We start from the raw sequence: 21,513 nt of genomic DNA on the forward strand, positions 1-21,513 counted from the left end.
CTTCACAGCGACGGCAATTTCTTTGGTAATCCACCACATTGAGACTTTCAACTTCTTTCATTTTTACGAGATCTAAAGAAATGCAGCCCTAACATATATATATATATATATATATATATATATATATATATATATATGTATGTATGTATGTATGTTGAACAAAAACGATAAGCTTAAATTATTATATCAAAGAGATACGGTGGAAATAAATGGGAGATTATAATAATAAGGTAATGCCAATGATGTATGAAAATGGCAGATTAATAGGTAAACTTAAATATGTTGTTGGCTCGAATTTCCGAATAAAGCATCACTTATTCCCAAATCTGAGACCAATATTCTTCTGTATCCAATTCTATATAGTTTCTTTCCATCTAAGTCCAGGGTTGCCCAAGGCAGTGACTCCAATTAAAACTTTGTACATAATGAATATATAGGTTAAGTGATTTGCCAATCATGTGAGCAACCTTAATGTTTAGTCTATTTTCATCTGTTAAAATTGGTTGAAGAAGAGAGTTAGGTGTCGCTGGAAGTAGATGGGTTTCTGTGTAGTTTTTTTAAATGAAAAAAAGAAACAGTCAAAAAAGTTATGATGATGGAGGTGCCAAAAGGAGTTTCCAAAAGAGCCTAAAGGCTAAAACCACTGTTGTGTAAGATTGGGAGTGACCTTGGGAAAACTGAAAAAGGGACGCGAAGATCAGCATGGCTAGGACTGGGCTAGGCTGATCACTCTCTGACCAGACGTCTTTTGATACTTTCTTCACATGGGGATGTGTGCTTTTTTTTTTTTCTGCACTTTGGTATGCCAATTTTCAGTGTTGGAACGTGGGGTACCCTCAAGCTTCTCCCCCTGTCTCACCGTTTTGACTCTGTTTACCCACTTTCTTTCTTCACGTCACCTTTTATTCTCTTTCTATGCATCAGCAGAGTAAATTAAGCAGTGAATGATAATCTGGTTAATCCAAGTTAAAATATTGTTTAGAAGGCTGGCTGTTTCACTGCTTGTAAACTAAAATCCGAATGTGTCTGCTTAACTTGAGTCAAAAGAAGATACCAGAAGACCTGCTTACCTTCTGGTGAAGCATCTATCAACTCTCTCTGTTTTCTCTGGGCTATTAAACTGGTTTCATCGTGCTCCTTAAGGCCATTTAACTTAATTTTATAAATTGTTAGTTCTATTGTCTTTCTCAAAAAGAGGTTTCTAAGTTGGATATGCCTCATTTCAACTTTTTATGACATACAATTCAAATAGTTTTTTTCACTTCTATAGGGATTAACTTAACTCAAATCTCACGACATTGAGTAATGGAGGATTTTTGAACTGAATTTGCAGTTCCAAATGAGGATTCAAGTATGATTGTGGATTAAAGTAGAAAATGTCGATTTAATAATGATGATGTACTTGAATAATGTAAGTAATATTTATTTGAACTTAAAAGCATGGAAAAGTGCACATGGCCCATGATGAAACAACCATATCTCTCTGAACAAACAGACATACTGCAAAGTCAATATAAAAGAGACGCATCATTCACAATTTCTAATCATGAGAATATTAGACTTTCAAACTCCTCAACCAGGCCAAACTCATCCGGTCCCACCACCCACAACCTAAATAATGCAAATTACCAACAAAATCACTCACTCACTCACATGCTTGCTTACACACATATTTATTCTAATTTCTTATAATTAACAAACAAGCCATCTTCTTTTGGGTTTACCCTTGAACATCATATTCTTTGTTCTGCAAAGCATCCAGTTTCCTACGGACACCTTCACCCCACTCTCACTTTCTCACCTCCCATTTTAATTTTCTCTGCCTCTACCTGCTCTGCACCTCCTAAGCCATAAAGTCAACTTTTTTTAACCATTTGACCAATCGGCTACCGTTGATGTAGCTGAATATTTGATGGACTGCTGCTTCTATCTCATCAGATGACCCTAGCTTACACTCGTCCTCTATCTGCATTCAACACACCCACGGAAAAATAAGAATAAGTTTGCCCAAGGTCATAAGTCAAAATGGTTGACTAACAGAAAAAAGAAACTGAACAGACAAAGAAGCAGACAAGTACCTTCAGATTGAAAGAGTAAAGGACTGTAGTTGGGAAGGAAGTAATATTGAGGTGCAAAAACGTAAGCTTAAGATCTTCAAGGGCAACAATGGCTTTTAACAACAGACCAGGTTGTCTTGGACATTGAATCTTGAGGTGAACATGATTTTGTATCACAATCACCTCAATCTTTGCCCCACTTGAATTGTTCTCAGCCCTCACTTCCCCCTCATTCACAATTCGTGGACTCACTTCCAAAAGTCCGTTGGCCTTGTCGGTGGAGCTACTTGACGCGGCACTATCACAACCCTCTACAGTGGTTCTTTCCATTCTCATTCTCTTCTGGGCTTCAAGTGATAGTAAAAGTTGCTCCAGTTCCTTCACGAAGTCTATTGCACCCCCTATAATGGATGCTTGGTCGCCCTTTAACAATGAAAATGGAAAAAACAGAAAAAAAAATCTCTTGGTTCAAATATAGGTAATTGCAGGATGAAAGTAACAAAATATGAAAGGGTTTTAAATTGATTTACTTTTTGGACGAAAGATGGAGGCATGAGAGAACGGAGAGTATTGAGATGGTTGTTCATTTGTTGTCTGCGGTTACGTTCAACTGCAATGTGGGCCATTCGTTGGCTCTCTACTTCTTCTTTGTTCTTGGTTGGTTTTGTTCGCTTTCTTTTTCTTCTTTCTCGAGTTACAGGAGGGGCTTTCGACAACTGGGTGTGTTTAGACCTGGTTTGTGGGTTAGGGTGAGTGACTTCTATGGAGTTGGGTTGGTCCTGGTTGGATTCTGAGCTCGCACCTTCCAGCCATGAAGTTGAATGTGGATTACGGAGGTCTTTGGTTTCTGACTGTGATTTCACTGGTGAATGCAGGCCTAATAATTCTTGGGTGATACAACTTTCAAGTTCTAAGACCTGAATTTGGTTTTCCATTTCAGAGACGTAAGGGTTTATTTCATTCCAGGTTTTTTTTTTCAGGTGTTGGAGTCCCAAAAGTGACTGAAAGTTGGGTTCTTTTAAAGGGAAAACTGATGGGGTTTCTACACTTTGAAGCATCTGGAGAAATGGCATTTTGTCTTCTGAACTTGGCATAGAGAAGTATGTAGCTTCTTCATCTTCAAATTTTAAGGCCTCGGAGTTGAGAAATTCTTGTTCTAAGCCCTCCACATTCAAATGTTCTCCCAAGAACTGCAAGAAATTGAAAAAAAAAAAAAGGAAATTACAGAAATTGTTAGAAGCAAGGCAAAGTACTATATCATGGATTGGGTGGGTAGTTTCAATTTTAACAGAGGAAAAGAATAAAAGAGGAATGGGAAACAGAAATAGCAGATGTTAATATTTGCAGAAAACGCAGTATCACTGCATTGAATGCAGGCATTTAGAGAAGTAAATGCAGTGCATATCAAAATTCTAGAAAAAGGAAGTGAAAAGGAAAGACAAGTACTCCAATGAACATACGCAAGGATTAATGGGTCCTTGAAGCCTCTCCATTACAGCAGCTGAGCAGATTGTCGTTGAAATAGCTTCTTAAATTCTTTCTTTTATCTCTTGTCTATACAAACATTCCACAGCGATGCTAACGAAACAATACTAGTCATAAATGTAAGCCCCAAGAAGCAGAACAAGACCCCATTTATGAGCACAGATACATATATATATATATTAATAAAAATATTTTTATATGGTGTGAGGTAAGTTACAGAGAGGGAGAGAGAAATCGAAGGTGAAGATGGGTAAAAGAGTGATGAAGAAAATCACAGAGGATGTGAGATGAAAAATGAAAGGTGGGAAAGAATTATATATATAGCAAGAAAATGAGGACATATTTTGGAAACGGAATTGAAAGTATGAGAAAAGAGAGAGCGCGTAGGCTTAAGGGTTTAGGGTTGTCTGGTTTACAATGTCCCGAAAGCATTATTGGCGATGGCAGTTTTGTCCAGCAGAGGAGACATTTAGTTGTGGGGACTACTAATACTGCTTCTTCCCTTAATAAAAGGTTTCAGTGGTACACGTAAATCTGCCCATTGCAAAATTTTCATGGTTTCTAAAGTCCTCCTATGTAGCTTCTCATCATGTGTCATTCATTTCTCCATTTCCAATTTCTTCCCTGTCATCAACTTATCCCTTCGCTTCCTTATCTCTCTTTCACACACCTTATTTTATTAATCAGCCCCACATGCCACGATACTTATTATCATTTCAGTGTAGTCTACCCTGTTGACTACGGCACCAACAGTGGCTTCCATCTCCGAATCATTAATTTGTCTCAAAAAAACCCACCATAAACTCATAATTCAGGCTCTATCTCTCGAAGGAAAACCAGTAACACGGCGTTGTCTTGTTCTACCTAACAAGTATAGTTCACATTTCTCCAAGTCCAAAAACATGAACTTAAAAATTTAGGCCAAAAGATTTATTCACCTAGGGTTTAACCCTTCCCCAAATATATATTTATTGAGTTTCAAAAGTCGAAACATCTATTTATGAATTGATAAATCTAACTAAAACTATTAATTATAAGGGCTAAAATATTCATTTTACCATTGAATTCAAAAACTCTAAAATCTTATATCATTTTCTCCTATTGATTTGAAAAATTAATAATTTTTCCTCCGAAATTATATTTTAAAAAATTTACTTTTTCAATCAGAATCTTTTCCCACCATTGCAATTCCATCAGATAAAGACGAACAATTTTCGTTTGATGAAGAGATAAAGATGATTTATTGTCTTTGTTTTCTCGTTAGATGAAGATGATTTGTCTTTATTTGACAAAACTGCAACAGTGAAAAGGCCGATGGTGGGAAAGTGAGCCGACAAAGAGAATGAATTTCGCTTGTCAGAGAAAGAAGAAAAAACCATAGGGAAAAAATAAAATTTTCAAAACTTAATCCTAAGGAAAGGGGGAGTGTTAGTTTTTCAAACTAAGAAGAGAAAATAATATAAGTTTTTAGAGTTTAGTGATAAAATGACAATTTTACTTCATATAACTAATTAGTTTTGGTTAGATTTAATGATTTATGGGTAGGTGTTTAATTTTTAAAATGTCACAAATGTGTATTTGAGAATAGGTTAAACCTTGGGTGGGAATAAGTTTAGATATGATTTGCATGGTTAAATGAAATTCACACATTCATGTTTTATCCAAATATGTCTCCAATAAATGTCTTGCTTTACCATAGTTTTTATCATAAGGGAAAATGACTATTTCCTATCCAAATTTTAATCTAATCTTAAAATTATATTTATGGTAGATGGAATATCTAAACACCAACTTATAGATTAACTACTGTCCAAATTTTTAGTTAAAGACAGAGATAAAATCATCATTTTATCCATAAACCCAAAAACTTTGAAACTTATATCATTCCCCCCCTTCAAGTTTTAAAAACTAATACTTCAACTCATTCTCAAAGTTTAAAAAGTTTAGATTTCACCATAAGATTTATTTCTTTCTTTGACCACCATCATTTCAATTGACGGTCGGCCACCTATCTTCAAAATCTGACTACAAAGGACAATGAAAAACAATCATCTAGGTGTAATGACGAAGGACGATGAAATGTTGTCTTTCATCGAGTCTTCCCTATCTGGACAAAAAGAGTCGTCCTTCGCTTCTTTTCGATCATTGATCGGTTTTCTAAGTCATCAGAGATGAAACCTGAAAAAGAAAGAAAAGTGAATTTTTTAAAATTCAATTATAGGGGGTAAATATGAGTTTTCTAAACTAAGAGGAGAAATAATATAATTTTTTAGGTTTTAGGGTTTATAGATAAAATGATGATTTTACCCTTACTTACAATTGAAAATTTGAACATCTACTGATCTACCCTGAGTATAATTTTGAATTTGGGTGAGAAATTTTCCTATTCCCTTATTATAAATAATTGAAAATGGCTGGATGGGGCCTAAGCAAATGCCTCTAGGCATGTTTCTGCATTAATGTCTCGGGACACAAATTTTGTCTCCAATGGAAGTACATGATTGGCTTGAATAGTGAATACTAGATAGCAAGTATGGCTTCCCTATCGAGTCCCACAATACATTTATTTTGTTTTTCAAGTTTATTAACTCCACTGGAGATATTCAATGAATAAAAGCTCTGGACAATATGAAATCCCCTTCAAAATTTGCTAAGATTTATTGTTCAAGTCAATTGAAGCCTAATTTTGTTTGTTTCTCTTCTACCTGCTGTGAAATTACTCTCACCGCTTTAGTTATTACAACAGTCCAGGGAAAATTTTTCTTAGCTTCCATTTTTATAGCAAATGCACTTAGTTATTTTTAGCTTCATGGCCTGACATGGACATGACAATGTAGAAGAGTACTGTAGTTTATCATGAAGCCACCATCACCTTGACCTTCGCCAAGTTACTTCAAAGCAAATTCCAATGGACCGTGACATTAAGAGAAAGCCTAATATAGACAAGATTCCAAATTAATAATCTTGGAAATGGGATATCAACGCACCCAAATCATCTGTTGTGTAAATATTGATCCTGTTGTATAAGGCGATTTTCTTTTTCTAGATAACCATCTCAGGTGTGGCAGACTCCTCTCTACGCCGTAGAGGCAACGCAACAGCTCATACATCTCTCAATAATTTAGAAGTGTCAAAATGCCCCATGTGAATGTGTATGTGCTTGCAGCGGAGATATGTTAAACATAAATTACAAAGAAGACAAACTCAATCCAGCAAAATCCCAGCTTGAGAACACCAAACTCAATCTTATCCTTTAAAACTATGGTCTTTATTTTCTTCCTATAAACTAGAGCACACTTCACAACCATAAGATCTAGAGGCATTCGTTTTCTCAATAGTTGTAAAATTTAAACCTTATGGTTTAACTGGTACATTTAGATACCATTAAAATAAGTAACTGCAGTAAATATTAAAGATTTCTTCCCAACCAAAGCACAACTCCAGTGGTTTCGTAGAATTTCTCTTGGCAATCAGAGATACATCTTGTCACTGTACAAGGGTCTTTTGTCATTCGACAGAAAAATGAGAGTACTTGGCTTCACGAGTTGAGCTTCCTCAGTAATAATCGAGATGACAACACCGCCCCCACCTCCCAACATCATGAGTCCACCAGAAATTGACCAGAATCCAGATTATCAAGGAGTTCCCATGATGCAGTGACACTCAAGAGACTCGGTAGGTAGACCCCAATATACAGAGACAGTTGATGAATACCTATTGCAGTAGAAATACATTTTTACTCAACCAGCCTGATTAAAACTTCTTCCCATAAACAGAGTACTGCATAAGTTTTTATGGAACTAAAATGGTAACTAGTATACATTGAAATAAATGACAGGATACAATACTAAACATTTATATTATACTCAACAATTATTCTGGATACGAAGCACTAAGCAGCAATAGTTTGCAATTTTTTATGATTACAGCTATCTCTTGCCTAAATACCAATTTCAATGATCAAAAGCTGAAGAGCTATTGGTTATATGAGAAATAGCTTCCTTAGGACTTGAAATCAAAGATCCAATGATGGAAGTTGAAGACACAGCTAATACCAATTTCAATGCCCAAAACTAACGTTCTATCTGTATGGTCACATGACTGATGTTATATTCCCTTCTAATATATTGTACCACATTATCCAGCAACATGTCTGCATTTGCTTCTGGCCGGATTTTGACATGGCAAGCTAATAGGACCTTCCCCACAGTGATAGCCCATATATGGAGCTCATGAATGGCCACCACTTCCTCCATCTCCAGCAATCCTTTCTCAAGCTTTGTTGCATCAATCTCCCTTGGTGTGCTCTCCATTAGGACTTCAAGTATGTTTCGCAACATTTTAATTGTAGTCGTTAAAACAACAACTGAAAATATGAGAGTACAAATTAAGTCAACTATCTTCCATTTCGGCTTGTACCAGATAATTGCCCCTCCAATCATTACTCCTATACTTTGAATGGAATCCCCAAGAACATGAAGATAAGCTCCCTGTACATTTATGTTCCGTTGCTTCTTCTCTTCTTGTGCACCTTGTGGTTTGCTGAGGAGTGGCTTGGTAAGATCTTCAGTATGGAGGCACTCTTCCCGATAATGCTCTTCACTATGATGATGTAACTCAGCTTTGGAGTTCTCATCATGTTGATGATGATGCTCTTCATCATGATCATGATGACCCACAGTGATTGTCTTTCCATGGCTATGACTGAAACCAGGATCATGATCATCAGGACCATGACTGTGACTGTGACTGTGACTGTGAGTGCGACCGTGACCATGACTGTGATCATGGCCCAACACGAAAACCATGACAATGTTCACCACAAGACCAAAAGTAGCAACAAGAAACATTAAAAAGCCATTAACCTCCTCTGTACCACTAATAAGTCTAACAATGGCTTCATACATTAAAATTCCTGCAAGCAACCAGATGAGCTGGATTGAAACCAAAGCACCAAGAACCTCCACCCTAAAAAATCCATAAGATTGACGAGGATTTGATTCCCATCCAGTTGCCCACAATGACAACAAAGAAATACCAAAAGCAGCAACATCTGAAAGTAAATGAGCTGCATCAGTTAATATTGCTAGACTATTAGCTTTGATGCCACCAACTACTTCAACACTCATGAAGACAACACAAAGCGCTACTGCTATTAGAAGCTTGCACATGGAATCTGATCGTTCTTTGGCTTCTTTAGAGTTTGCCCTAGCATTTGCAAGGCCACAAGGTGCTTCACCACAAGTCATACTCCCCCCAAGGTTTCTTGCCCCATCAGGAACATCGACACTTATTTCAATAGTTTGCCCGTGTTGAGAACTTTGGCCTTCCATCTGATGTTGATCATAACACAATCATTAATGGTTTTCTAATGAATATGCAGACAAGTTATATATGGTTTCAATCATCATAAAACCATCCTCCTATTTTAAATAGCAAAAGAGTTTATTCTTCCACAATACCACATGAACAATAGAATCAAAACTTGAATAATAATGCACAAAATGGAAAAATTTTCTCTTTCTGTAATTTGATGCTTTAGATTAGATGATAACATTATAGCTAATAAATCACCAAATAAATAGAAAACAGACCACACATAGAAGAAAAAATAATGAGAGACAAATTAGGGAGTTTCTATGTTAATTCACAATGGCCATTGTTATGACCAAATAACAACATTTCCTTGTGTGTTACTGAATCAAATACTTTTTAAATCACACATTACATTTACAGTCTTCAAGCTTGGACTGAGACACAGCTCGAAGTAAACATAATTTGGAGGAAACATGAAACATTCACACATGGAAACAAGAGACTATCACACAAAAGTAAGTCCTTCATGGTGATGGTGAGTCAAGACATCTATTATATGAGAGGGCAAAAAGAACTGCAAATTTTCATTTGAGAAAGCAAATATAGAGTACTCTTTAGAGAGCTACTTAAGTGCCCATTAACATTCTTTACAGTGACAAGCTCTATCAGAAACACTACAGAGGAAGAGGTAAAGGAAGTCCTTTAGGTGAAACAAAATAAGCAAAATATAATGAATTATATTGAGCATGGATATCAAAGAATCTGGACAAGATGCGATTGCAAAAAGGAAAAGTGTTTGCAAAATTTGCACGGTGAAGAACTCCTGTCATATGCGAAGCTTCACTAGACAAGCGGGGTTAATGCCTCAAATGCGACAAAGAGGAGCAAAAATTTTTCCCTCTTAAGTATACATGCCTAAAAAGCTAAGATAGGATTTTTTTTTTCAGCTTCGACAATGAAAGTCTGAAACAAATTACAAAAAATCTTCATGTCCAACCAATGCAAATCAACCTACCAACAGGAAATTCCAGGACCAGTAAAATTATATAATGCAGCTGATGAAATCAAGACTTTCAAATTCTTTTGAAAATATTTTGCAAGCATATTCAGCCGGCAAGCAATGCTACTCTTACAAGGACCTTACTTACTTCCAAGTAAGTCAATTAGGGTGCAATTCCACATATAATCAGTTGAATCAATCTTAAAATGCAAGTATTTTATAGATTAGGTGACATTTTATTGATAAGGCGAAAATTGACAAGGGTGGTATGCTTTAAGCAAAGTGAAACCAAAAAAGCTTTCATCAACCCCAGTATTGAGTTTCGAGTTCACCATCCCATTAAACACAAGCATGTTCAGAAGAAGAATGTTACAAATGCTAAAAAAATATCACTTTAGTCTATATATAATAGAAAAAACAGCAAAGGCCCAATAACACAAACCCAGAAAACATTTCCTAAACTAGAGACCTGAAAAGACTTTTAGTTGTAAAAAAACAATATCACACTCCACCAAAAAATCATTTCCAACAGCATCAAACAAATCCATAATGTAAAAACAAAATAAAATAAACGCCATGATGTTAAAACAAACTCTAATCAGGTTCTACAATAATTTCAAGTACCAACAAACTCTTGAAAAAGAAAGTATTTAAATCAGCATAAAACAGATAACAGGAAAACAAGAATTAGAGGTATTATTATTCGAAACAGAAGACAGTATGAATCAAAACAGTTATACAATATTCCGAATAATTACAAGAAAACTTACCCTTTTCAGTCTGAAAGACAAGGCTTAGCATATAATTTCTCTTAAACTATCTCTTCTTGTTCAGATTGCCGTTGGAAGGACTCCTCTTCGGCTTCAGGCAGCACAAGTCTTTGTTTTGAATCTCGTGATCTCTTTTTGTACTTTGATTCATAGAAGGAACAAGTGCCCAAGGAAAAATTTAAACGACTGTACTATATTAGCCCTGATGATCCTTCTATATCCTATGTTTAACTCGTACCTTCCGGTCATTTCGTTGATAGAGTACATATACGAAGCTCTGTTTTTTAATCCCCAAGACCAATCATCCATGCGGGTCTGATCTGAATTCTACTTTAAGGGAAAGAGAAACATGTTACGTATCAAATAAAGTAATCTTTTTTATCTTTATCTCATTTGGATCTGTTCGATTTGAGAATAATTTTAAAAACAGGAGTAGTTTGCAATAATTATACTATGACTAAGCTGTTTTCATTCAATAGTGTAATAAAAATTTATGTCTAAATACAATTGTGGAAAGAGATTGCTACTTTTTGCGTTCATCCGAGTCACCTGATATCTTTTTATTTGTTCATCTTTCAATTTCAATTGGCAAAACTAATCTTGAATATAGACTTCACCAACCCACCAATTTACTTTTGCCTTCAAAGCTACCTATCATTAAACACACCTCAACAACTTAAAATCCATAATCATTGACAGACTCTTTCTTTGAATCCCCACATATATATCAGACTTGCTCATTGCCTTGATCAAGAACCATCATTTCTGTGAACTTCAAATTTCAACTTCTATCCAATCCCACTATGAATCCCTGCTCTTCTAAACCCAATTCCGCTTGCCTTCTCTCAAGTCAAGTCTCTTAGAAAATTACTCAGCCCGGTCAGGAAGTTGGAGTCTATGGGGAGGTGCAGAGAGACTGAACAAGAACAGATTTTGGGCCGCCAACATCTAGCCCATTATTAAATACAACAACAAAGCAAATACAAAGCCACTTCTTGGGCCCTGGTGATTCTGTCACGATTTTGATTATTCATGTAAATTGTTAAAGCAATTGTTTACTTTGACATTCCTCAGTCAGAGTCATACAGGTCTTATCAGTCTATGCCATATCAATTTTAATTTTTAAATAAGTTTTGTTTATCTTCCTTCGTATGACATATACCTCTGTTAAAAACATTTACACCCTCTTTTCACATCATTCAAGCAGCGTTCTAGCTCCTTTTTAATCTTAAAAGAAAGAAACTACATTTGATGAATTAAAGATAGAATCTGTTTCACATTTACTCTTTGTTTTGTCTTTTTACATTAATAGTTTCCTATAAATATGTTTATAGATTATGATAAGGGAGCATACAATTAAAGCATCTATTAACAGTAGTTGATTGGTTGATGCATTGACTCAGTTAAAGATATGAATCTGATACCTTATATATGCATCCATCCACTTGACTATTAGTTCCATCACTATGCATACCAACAGTTTATCAAAGTATTTACTTGAATAAGGGTTAGATTCGAATTGAGTCTAGTCGAGCTTGAACTCCAGCTCGATTTGCATATAATAGAGCTTGAGCTTGGGCTTGCGGTCATTACAGCTAAGTTCAAATTTGGTTCGAGTTTGGCTTGACTCATTTTGAGTTCAAACTCTTAACTAGATCATTTTAGCATATATTAATCAAACCAATATTGTTTTGTATCAAAATTTTTAATTCGTAAGTTTGACAAACAAGCTTGAGTTTGAAAATGTTGGCTCAAACTTGAGCTCGAGCTTATTTAAAACTAGCTTGTTTCTGGCTTATTTGAACCGAATTCGAATTCAAACTTGATTCGAATCTAGCCCTAACTTGAGTATTTGGTCATGTACTCAATTTGACATCAGCGATGTAATTGTTCAACACTGCAACTTTTTTAGGGATAGAACAACTACTGACGTCTATGCTTTTCTTCTTTTCTTTTTCTTTTTCTTTAAACATAACTTGTAACACATGAATACTACTTAATTTTCTTTTTAGAAGTAATTTTTGATTGATTAATGTCAATGCCAAATTAACTAGGTTTGCATGGTGAGCCATGCGCTCCACTTATATGCATGCCTTGTGGACTGTGGCCATGCTTATTGACTACTGAAAACAGTTGTCGGTAACCAGCAAGAATACAAAAATAAAAGAACCACAGCTAGCTAGCAGTAGCAGATATCAGACTAGAGGACAAGGAAAGAGGAAGCATCACGATTCACTACATGATCACCCTTTCATTATCCTGGATTAGCCAATACTTTGTGGCCCATAACATGATTCTTATTTTCACTCTGAATTTATCCATGATCTGCGTCAGTAATAATACTTAAAAACCAAAAATTTGACATAGTGAAGAGCTAAAATTCACAAAAAGGAGTGCATGAAGAAAAAAGCTTTAAAAGCAAGAGCTTACATGTCCATATATTTCATATATCAACTTTACATGGAGGAGCCCCAAGCAAAGGAACTTGACCTACAAAACCCTTCTTAAAACCAACCCAAACATCACACTTCACATAAACTCCGTATCTCGCTGTCCTTATGGCACCAGCTTTCCATTTTAACTTCCCCAAAAGTACAACCCTCAAGTTCACCACTCCATAACTTTCATCCATCACCAACCCATTCACCACCTCCGCCGACACAGGTACTGGCACACCACCCAAAACTGGAGATAGCGCCACTGTGCTCTTTGTCTCATGATAAAGCGGAGGCAAAACTATGGGTGGTGTTATTTGCTGGTTTCTATACGAAACATATGCAGATAACTTGTCGTATATTATGTCAACTCTCTTGTTAGGATTTCTTGTGACAAGAGTGAACTGCATGGAGGTGGAAATAAACGGTGGTGCGGTGGCGTTGAGGTTATAAATGGCAGCCCCAACCACACGGAAGCGGGGTTTATGAGGCCGGTAGACGAGCCAGACTGTGAAGGCTGTGACAGCCGCTAAAAGGAGGAAGATTGCTACAACTTTGCAGAGAACAGAGCTTGAATGTTTGACGGTGGAGTCTGTTGGTGATCCCATGCGTAGTTTTTGATCAGTAGTGTTTGATTTGTCTTGGTGGGTTTCTTCTTGTGTTTGTTTCTGCGCTTCTGCCCTTTCAACGTAGATATTTATTTTATATTTAAGAAACACATTGCTAAGGTAGATGTAGAGACTGTGAGAGAGTGTGTTTAAGCAAAGAAAAGCAAGGTGGTGATGGTGGCGATTGAAAATTCAAAAAAAGAAAGATGGAGAAGGTGAAGAATAAAAAGCAAACATAAAGGAAGGGAAGTATGGGCCACCCTTATAACTAAAGTTATTCTTTTTATTTTTTTCAAATTTTAATTGGTATTTATTATTATAAATAATTTGTTTTCCTTTTATCTCTTTTTTCCTCAAAACTTGTGTCTGGAAATAATTGAAACAAAGCAAAAAAGCATGTGAACGAAGGAACAAAATTGAAAAGCGTCTGGCTTGCACTTAATTATCTCCTCACTCGACCTCGACACAACTTCAAAGTGAAGTTTACCTAAAAAAGATAAAAAACAATTCTTCTTCTCAATCAAGTTTAGTTCAAGTTGGGTGGCCCTTCGCCGAAAACTTTTCTTCCTTGTGTCTTCTCTTTTTCTTTTCAACAAAAAGACCGACCCTTCAGTGATTGGCAAATTTATTGATCTATAAAGGCTAAATAATGCTTGGAAATGGTATAAACAAAGACCACAAAGGGATATAATTAATTAATAAATGTCACCACTTTGCTTTCTTTAATAGATTTAATAAATAAATTAAACTCTTTTTCGCCCTTGAAATTGCGGTCAGAGAGTGTGAAAGCATGGAAACACTGAAGTTTCAGAAGCGAGGTTTGAAGAGTCTCTTTATGCTTCTAGATGAGACTAGATGGACAAAATATTGCGTAAAAAGAGAAAAAAGCGGTGGCTGCAACTGTTACTGACTGCCATGCACAGGGTCACCGACATAGGGATAAGTCTCCGGACTTAACTTTTTCTGCATGAACAAAATAGGTGGCTGCGTCTTAACGTTCCTACGTGCTTCTACGTCATTGGCCCACGCCTCGTCAGATCCCACACTCTTCACTAGTGGAATTACACTTATTTCATCAAATGAATCTGACTCTGCATGTGAAAAGTCTTCGTTGCAACCCCATCTTTTTCACTTAAATCTTTTCCTTCCATTTTGGAAATTGCCTCCCCTAATTGTCGAGCCTCTGTCGTGCTTTTTGAATGGCCGGAATCCCAGTAAGTAAATACATGCTTAAAAGAAATGGAATGAGAGTTAGATAAGTATAATATTATAAATAATAAAAATTATGTTTATAAGAAAATTATAAATTTGAATTAAAAAATATGTATATATAAATTTAATAAATATATTATTAATAACGTGTTTTTAAAATTATGATAATATTGATAATAATTTTAATATTTTTATAGATTTATTAGTTAATAATTTAAATATAAATATATAATTAAATATTAAAATTAATATAACATAAAGATTTAATTAATACAAAAAAATTATTTAATTAGATTTGAATAACAAAAAAATTAAAATTTTTGTTTTTTATAATTATAACATAACATTATAATAATTAATTAAAAATATAAAAAACATTTTAATATTTTAAAAAATTAATAAAAAACGAAAAATATAAAAAAAATAAAAATACATGTCTAATATAAAATATGTATAAAATACGTATTTTATATATATTAAGTTTCGAAATTTAAAACAATATATTTAAAATGCAAATTAAAGCGAAACACAAATACTTCACGTTTCTTCTAAGTATAATCAAAATACAAATGTTTTGTCAAATAATTCTGTGTCTTCCTTTTTGAATGGCCAAAGCACAAATGTTATATGAATTTATCTTTTAATAATGTTTATAAATATTAAAGGTGGGAGATTTCTTTCGGAAAAAAAAAAATTAATTCGAGCTGTGGCAAGAGGCGAACCACACCACCGCAACCTCTCATATTCATAACCACCGGATTGAACCCGTGCTCCAGCGGTTGACAAATTACAAAAACGACTGAATACTCTTGTTCATTGTCCCCTTCATGGTTCCCGGCAGCGACAACAACCTGGTGCCCCGTCCATGCTCCTCCAGCAGATATAAATTCGCAGGCCAATCTAACACCACACCACCATCCTCCGTATTTAGACAAAATCTTAGGTATTTCAAGTTCGTCTCCAGATCACTCGCCATCTCATCATCTCTACCTCTGACCTGAATCCTCCCGTTATTCATTCTCATCAAACGTCTATCTTCCTTCATGAGCTTCTCACTTACATTCTTTAAAAAATGGCTTTTTTTCTAACGACATCGTAGGACACCGATGAATGACAAAATGATTGATTAAACGGCGTCGGACCAGTGAACAAAACCCAAATTCCGATATATGAGGGAGAGGTTTATTATAATTGGACTTGGAGGCATATATGTAACGAGCCCACAGAAAAGGCCTAAAGTCGTAGCGACCCAATTGAGGGAGCTTTAAGTTGAAAGGAAAAAAAATGATTCGTGAATATTACAGCGTTACAGAAACATTAACACCTTTATAACCTATTAAGCAAGCCATCATACAAATTCCAGTCTAACTACAGACTACAGTCAGTCGGTTCTATGACGTACTACAGCACAAACATATTAATCAACGCAGAAAAAAAATTACTCGAGACAAAATTATTAGACAATTACAGGCTACCTTCTATTATTAGACAGTGTGTCCACCCGTCCTGAAAAAATTTGTAATCAAGCCAACACACGGTATAAAATTAAATCACGTCATCGGGATAAAGCGCAAACCAAGTTGAGAACACGGGAAAAATGGGCATTAATGAGACTCAAGAACGATCAGCATTAGCAGCCGCGGCTGTGATCTCATGTTGCACTTGACGAACAAATTGTCCTTTCACTCGGGGACGTTGCTCTGCCAAACTTTTCCTGCTTTGGTATCGAACCTGTGCAAAATTTTCCCCATTAAATAAATGAGATTCCAGTTTATATACACGACACTCTCTGCTTTTACCTATTCTCACTAAAGAATTGGAACTTCCAAGCTTAATCAAAAACCGAGAAATAGTCCCAGATTAGGATTTAGCAGGAAAAAGTACTACAGGACAGACAATTACTGAAACAACAATCAGAGTTCAGAATTTAGAAAGCACCAGAATGACAAGCCAAGGCTGCATAGCTTCTGCACTGTTGAATAGCATTATATTACCGCTGTAATAATAAGTATACCTTTTTCTCAAAGCATCTATCTTTCCGCTTTAACCGAAATTTTGTGAGTGCAGCTTCCCTTCGGCTAGAGCGGTGAGAATCCATATTTCTGAATCCATCTTCAATGACAAGAGTTCCATTCAAACTCTCAGGAGCTGTTCCCTTCTCAACTGGCTCAGATAGAATGGCATTTCCATCAATTCTATTGGGAAAACTTCCACATGTGCCAGCATTATTAATATTTCCAAAATTGTTACAAAAACTACTGCAAGTGCTCTGACCAGCAGCAATAGAACCATGCTGTAGATCCTCCAAAGGCTCCACTTTGTTCTGCTCACATATGGTTTGGTCAATAGAATTGTTGATAGTTTCATCAGACTCTCGACGACCTTCTAAGTCATGAACATCAGGGTTGGAATGAACAGAGGTACATGAAGGAAAGGGAGACTGTTCCCGCTGGCAGGGTGATCTAGGAGTCCATGCAAGGGGTAAAGCTGAATGAGCATAGAATATTGGTGGGAATACGTGAGTATATCCAGCACCAATATTATCAAACATCACACCAGGGACAGGAATAAAACCTAGTTGTGGTCTTGCAAATGTTACTTCAGACTGCCCAGATTGACCAATGCCCAGAGATGTCATATTTCTCGACCGTTACTCAATGTAGCACCATGTAATTGAGAGGTACCAGTAGCAATTTCAGAAAGTTGACTGGACAAAAATTCTTGGGAATTAGATGTGTCATCCTTCAATTTAGGAAACTTACAACCTGATGTTGGGAATTTCTTACTACTATTGTACCTGCAAACAGGAACTGGGAATCAGGAACTTAGAGCAAAGTGACCTTTTCAGCAAGTAGATAAGTCATCTCTTATGCAGATTACAAAAGAAAATTAACTAGAAATAGCATGTACTTCAAACTCACCATGAGAAGGCTGAGGCAGTAGAGTGATTAAGATCATGCCTCTCATCAGTAACCAAGTCTTTTGAACTATAAGAGATATTTCTCAAAGATAATTCCAACTGTGGAGCAAATTCAAACTTGTTCATGCCATCATTGAAAGTTGATTGTCCACTGGTGGAATTTTGGAAACTATCAAATGTGCCAATCAAGTCAATAGCTCCACTAGTTTGTTCAATCAGTTCATCGTTGCATCCATGAACCCCCTTAGTACAAGCATTTTCTCTATCATTTTCAGGTCTCACACCTTCACCATGTAAAATTGGTTTAACACAGAAAAAGACAAGATATATCCGTCATTTAACCATTATAAAGGAGAAAACTTGAAAAAATTTAAAATGAGAATCATTAGATATAGACATGCCTCCAGCATTACTCTCAAGCATAACTGATCCTTTTTCGAGTTTGAAACGCTCATCAAGCTTTTCCATTTCTTCATTGTTCAAACCAGAGGTGTTCCTACCATTCAGGTCTAACAGACCCTGCATATTTTGCATGTAGGCACTCTCAGCTTCCAAGTAAGGCGATGTACAAGAGCTCTGCACAAAAAGTGGCAAAACATGCAGTCTATGTGAAATTTCATGAAGCCAACCTACTCTGGGAAAAGAAATTCTCCTTAAGCTACAAGTGACCTCAATATGTATTCATCACTGATCTTGGATACACATATTCTAGCAACTTATTTCTTATCATGTGGATTGCATAATCAATGCATCTCGGAGGGGATAATAATAACAGAGTAATTGACAATTAGCTATTCATAAAGATAATATTTCAACTATGACTCTACTAGCTGTCACTCACGCAGATGAGACTGATCTTATGAATTGCAAGTGTTAGCATACATTTGCAAGTTTCTGACATAACTCAAATCATGGTGTCTGTACAGCATAAGATTACAAATTTGCAATGATTTACACAGAGCCAAATGACTCGTATATTTACAAATGAAACTGAAAAAAAAAAAATTCTTACTCGTGCAGCACTTTCTTTCTCACTGCTTTCCTTACTTTTCCGTTTTGTATCACTAGAATGATTGCTCGATGTATTGTTTTCAGAAGTTGCTTCAGCTTTATGCTGTATAACAGGCAATTTTTGAGGAAAATGTCCACCAAGTAACTGATTAAAAAAAAAGAGATCCATTCAAGTTTATGCTCCATCAGAACCAAGGAATATGAAAGATCCAACAAAGACTGCAAAAGGCAAAGAGGAAGAATTGATGCATACACTGTGCCTCCTCCAAACATGCTGCCACAAGGTTTTCAGTTCATTTCTCCTAACAGGCTTAACGAGAAAATCGGCTGCACCTTTTAACATGCACTTTAAAACCATACTAATTGAATCATGTGATGACATCACTGCATGACCATAAGAAGAAACACTAACATGTTAATATTCCCACTTGATGAAAGGACTGAAACTGACTGAAGTACAGTTCTGGCCAAAGAAACCTACTTATTACAGGAATTTTCTTGCAAATATCATGCTCCATGATTAAAGTCAGAAGTGCAAATCCAGATATTGATGGAAGCTCCACCTCAGTTAGTACAAGGTCTATGTTATGGGGCCGGCCCTTCAAAGTCTCCCATGCCGATAACCCATCAGAAACAGCAACAACTGTATGAATAAACACATATAAGGTTTGATAATTCAATTTTTAATGCCAATGTTTGAAGCAGAGTCAAATATATTACTTCAGAAAAAAATGGATATACATTTAGAATTCAAAAGAAGAAACTATGACACAGGTATAAAACAATCAAATAATCCCCTGTAACAAAGAGGCTCCATGATACTTAGGGTTTTATGTACCAGTGAGCCAGGGCCAGTATCTTTCTCAGAATGTGCATCTTGCAGCCAGTGGTTACTCATGCTATGCTCTGATGGAGAGTATAGTCTGCTCATATAAATTGACAGGTCACTCATCCCATGAGTACGACTGTATCATCATATCTCCTAGTATACAAATTAAATTGTTTGAAAGACTGATCGTGCAAGTCAGCCGAAAAGTAACTTCAAGAAGTCAATGTTGTTTCCATATAAGCCTTATCGAGCAAAGATTTTCAGATTAAAAATGAAATAACTATGCCGCATTTTTAGGAGTATGGACCATTGCATTTTTCATTAATCGTAGAGAATTTTGCAGGGAAACAGACTGTGATTTGTTTTGAAGAATCTCTCTTCTGAGACTGTGAAAGGGAAAATTGTTAATTTATAACATACTGAGAGAAGATGATGCATAAATTTATACAAGTAAGACGTACTGGTTTATACCTGTTTTGACTAAAGGTTTTTAATAGTGTAACCTCATTTAGTTGATCACTCAATACATAATAAAATCCAAACAAACTTCAAAAAATTCAACTGTCCAAAACAAGCCAAATTTCCGTGAAAGCAGAATGGCCAGAAATCAAATTCCACTAGAAAAAATAAAAGAGGAAGAAGAAGAAGAAGAGAAGAACTAAAGCAATACCTCTGTAGCTGCATTTTCTAAGAAGAGCAGAGATTATATGACGTGTAGAATCATCTGCTTCTACCAAAAGAACTCTAAGAACCATCCTCGGCAGAAATCTTTCCCACCTAACAACCTCAGAAGATCCATCCTTCTTAGTCTCTTTCTCCCCTGTCTCCAACTCCATTTCCATTGCCTCTTCACTGCTCAATACCACTTCACCCATTCTCATAAACCCTGCTTTTCAGCACAAGACAACACAAATACTAAAAGCAATAACCCTAATTCTTGGTTATTATAACGGTAGAAGCAAATAGATAAAAGGAACATATTTTGTAATTAAATAATCCAAAAACCTCATCCTTTGCAAATATCTGTTACTGTATCAGTCTGATAGCAAAAGTCAGACAATAAACCGCCTCAGAATAGATATCCGTCTTTCGTTTACAGCCGCGAAAATCCCGAAATATATCGTCTTAGCTTAACACTTCCTCTCTCACACGGTCAGAACAAAAGGTGGGCCGCCATTGCTTTATGGCTCGACGAGTTGAGCTGGCGCAATTTGGGCCACTGTTTTTGATTTTATGTGTTTGGGGCGGCATCAAGATGATGTGTTCTTGATTCCCTGTACGGTTCCATCACATATTGACACGTGTTGACAGCTGGTGTTTTCGATGAAGATATTTTCAGAAGAAAGCCACGACGGCGATGCCATACCACACTTTACATCTCGTGGTGAGGATTCTGACACGTGTACCGATTCCTTCTTATTTTGATTTATGAACTTTGTTTGCAATATTTAATCACTCAATTTCATTCGAAATTTATATAATTAAATTAAATTATTTTATCTTTCTTTTTTCGTATTATTCTATTGTAGACCAGTCAAGAGAAATTATATTATAAAAAAAAAAAAGGCCAAAGGAGTATTTCCCACATGTTTTGATGTTAAACTCACATCTATAATTTTTGAAAAACTAAAAATTTTATTCATAAATTAATTATTATTGAAATTATTTGTTAAAAATAATATTATCATTAATATTAAAAAATATAAAATTAATTATATTTTCTCTTAAAATATTAAAAATTAACAATTTTATTATTGTTTAAAATTTTTTAATTTTTAAAAATAACTTTTTTTTTCTCAAAATTTAAAATTTATTTTTTAAACACTCTTCAATCATTGAAAACGACACTTTCACCCACGAATCTCTAGTC

General features: G+C 35.6%; 4 protein-coding genes across 5 annotated transcripts; all 4 read right to left on the reverse strand.

Annotated features, from left to right (window-relative positions):
- Positions 1-1,430: 1,430 nt before the first annotated feature.
- LOC123215969 (transcription factor bHLH67-like) lies at positions 1,431-3,896 on the reverse strand. Of its 2 annotated transcripts, none has more exons than XM_044636296.1 (4): positions 3,504-3,896; positions 2,588-3,247; positions 2,079-2,480; positions 1,431-1,966 (listed from the first exon to the last, which is right to left on the reverse strand). In XM_044636296.1, exons 1-4 carry the CDS (start codon positions 3,513-3,515, stop codon positions 1,844-1,846), a joined length of 1,197 nt encoding a protein of 398 aa, XP_044492231.1. In that variant the 5' UTR covers positions 3,516-3,896; the 3' UTR covers positions 1,431-1,843. The 2 variants fall into 2 exon arrangements, with proteins under 2 accessions (XP_044492231.1, XP_044492229.1); XM_044636294.1 differs by having other exon boundaries at positions 3,518-3,888.
- Positions 3,897-7,374: 3,478 nt separating this feature from the next.
- On the reverse strand, positions 7,375-11,050 carry LOC123216460 (metal tolerance protein 1-like). The gene is made up of 2 exons (XM_044636862.1): positions 10,629-11,050; positions 7,375-8,875 (listed from the first exon to the last, which is right to left on the reverse strand). The coding sequence occupies exon 2, from the start codon at positions 8,873-8,875 to the stop codon at positions 7,616-7,618; it is 1,260 nt and encodes a 419-aa protein (XP_044492797.1). The 5' UTR covers positions 10,629-11,050; the 3' UTR covers positions 7,375-7,615.
- Positions 11,051-13,008: 1,958 nt separating this feature from the next.
- LOC123216461 (NDR1/HIN1-like protein 12) lies at positions 13,009-13,928 on the reverse strand. The gene has a single exon (XM_044636863.1). It carries the CDS (start codon positions 13,669-13,671, stop codon positions 13,072-13,074), a length of 600 nt encoding a protein of 199 aa, XP_044492798.1. The 5' UTR covers positions 13,672-13,928; the 3' UTR covers positions 13,009-13,071.
- A 2,261-nt stretch (positions 13,929-16,189) lies between these two features.
- LOC123216423 (two-component response regulator-like APRR9) lies at positions 16,190-20,850 on the reverse strand. The gene is made up of 9 exons (XM_044636834.1): positions 20,314-20,850; positions 19,296-19,457; positions 19,068-19,198; positions 18,816-18,959; positions 18,205-18,379; positions 17,805-18,087; positions 17,527-17,680; positions 16,898-17,494; positions 16,190-16,614 (listed from the first exon to the last, which is right to left on the reverse strand). The coding sequence occupies exons 1-9, from the start codon at positions 20,522-20,524 to the stop codon at positions 16,498-16,500; spliced, it is 1,974 nt and encodes a 657-aa protein (XP_044492769.1). The 5' UTR covers positions 20,525-20,850; the 3' UTR covers positions 16,190-16,497.
- Positions 20,851-21,513: the final 663 nt, after the last annotated feature.

This window comes from Mangifera indica, chromosome 5 (genome assembly GCF_011075055.1).
Source record: "Mangifera indica cultivar Alphonso chromosome 5, CATAS_Mindica_2.1, whole genome shotgun sequence".
Lineage (NCBI taxonomy): Eukaryota > Viridiplantae > Streptophyta > Magnoliopsida > Sapindales > Anacardiaceae > Mangifera > Mangifera indica.

Bases quoted from the DNA above. Each gene is read 5' to 3' on its own strand.
- LOC123216423 (XM_044636834.1), bottom strand. From the start codon at position 20,524: ATGAGAATGGGTGAAGTGGTATTGAGCAGTGAAGAGGCAATGGAAATG. The intron at 18,960-19,067 runs GTATGCATCAAT...TTTTTTAATCAG, and splicing joins ATGTTTGGAGGAGGCACAGT to TTACTTGGTGGACATTTTCC. The intron at 17,495-17,526 runs GAAATATGACAT...ATTGGTCAATCT, and splicing joins CTACATTGAGTAACGGTCGA to GGGCAGTCTGAAGTAACATT.
- LOC123215969 (XM_044636294.1), bottom strand. From the start codon at position 3,550: ATGGAGAGGCTTCAAGGACCCATTAATCCTTGC. The intron at 2,481-2,587 runs GTAAATCAATTT...TCATTGTTAAAG, and splicing joins CTCCATCTTTCGTCCAAAAA to GGCGACCAAGCATCCATTAT. The intron at 1,967-2,078 runs GTACTTGTCTGC...TGTTGAATGCAG, and splicing joins TTTACTCTTTCAATCTGAAG to ATAGAGGACGAGTGTAAGCT.
- LOC123216460 (XM_044636862.1), bottom strand. From the start codon at position 8,875: ATGGAAGGCCAAAGTTCTCAACACGGGCAAACTATTGAAATAAGTGTC.
- LOC123216461 (XM_044636863.1), bottom strand. From the start codon at position 13,671: ATGGGATCACCAACAGACTCCACCGTCAAACATTCAAGCTCTGTTCTC.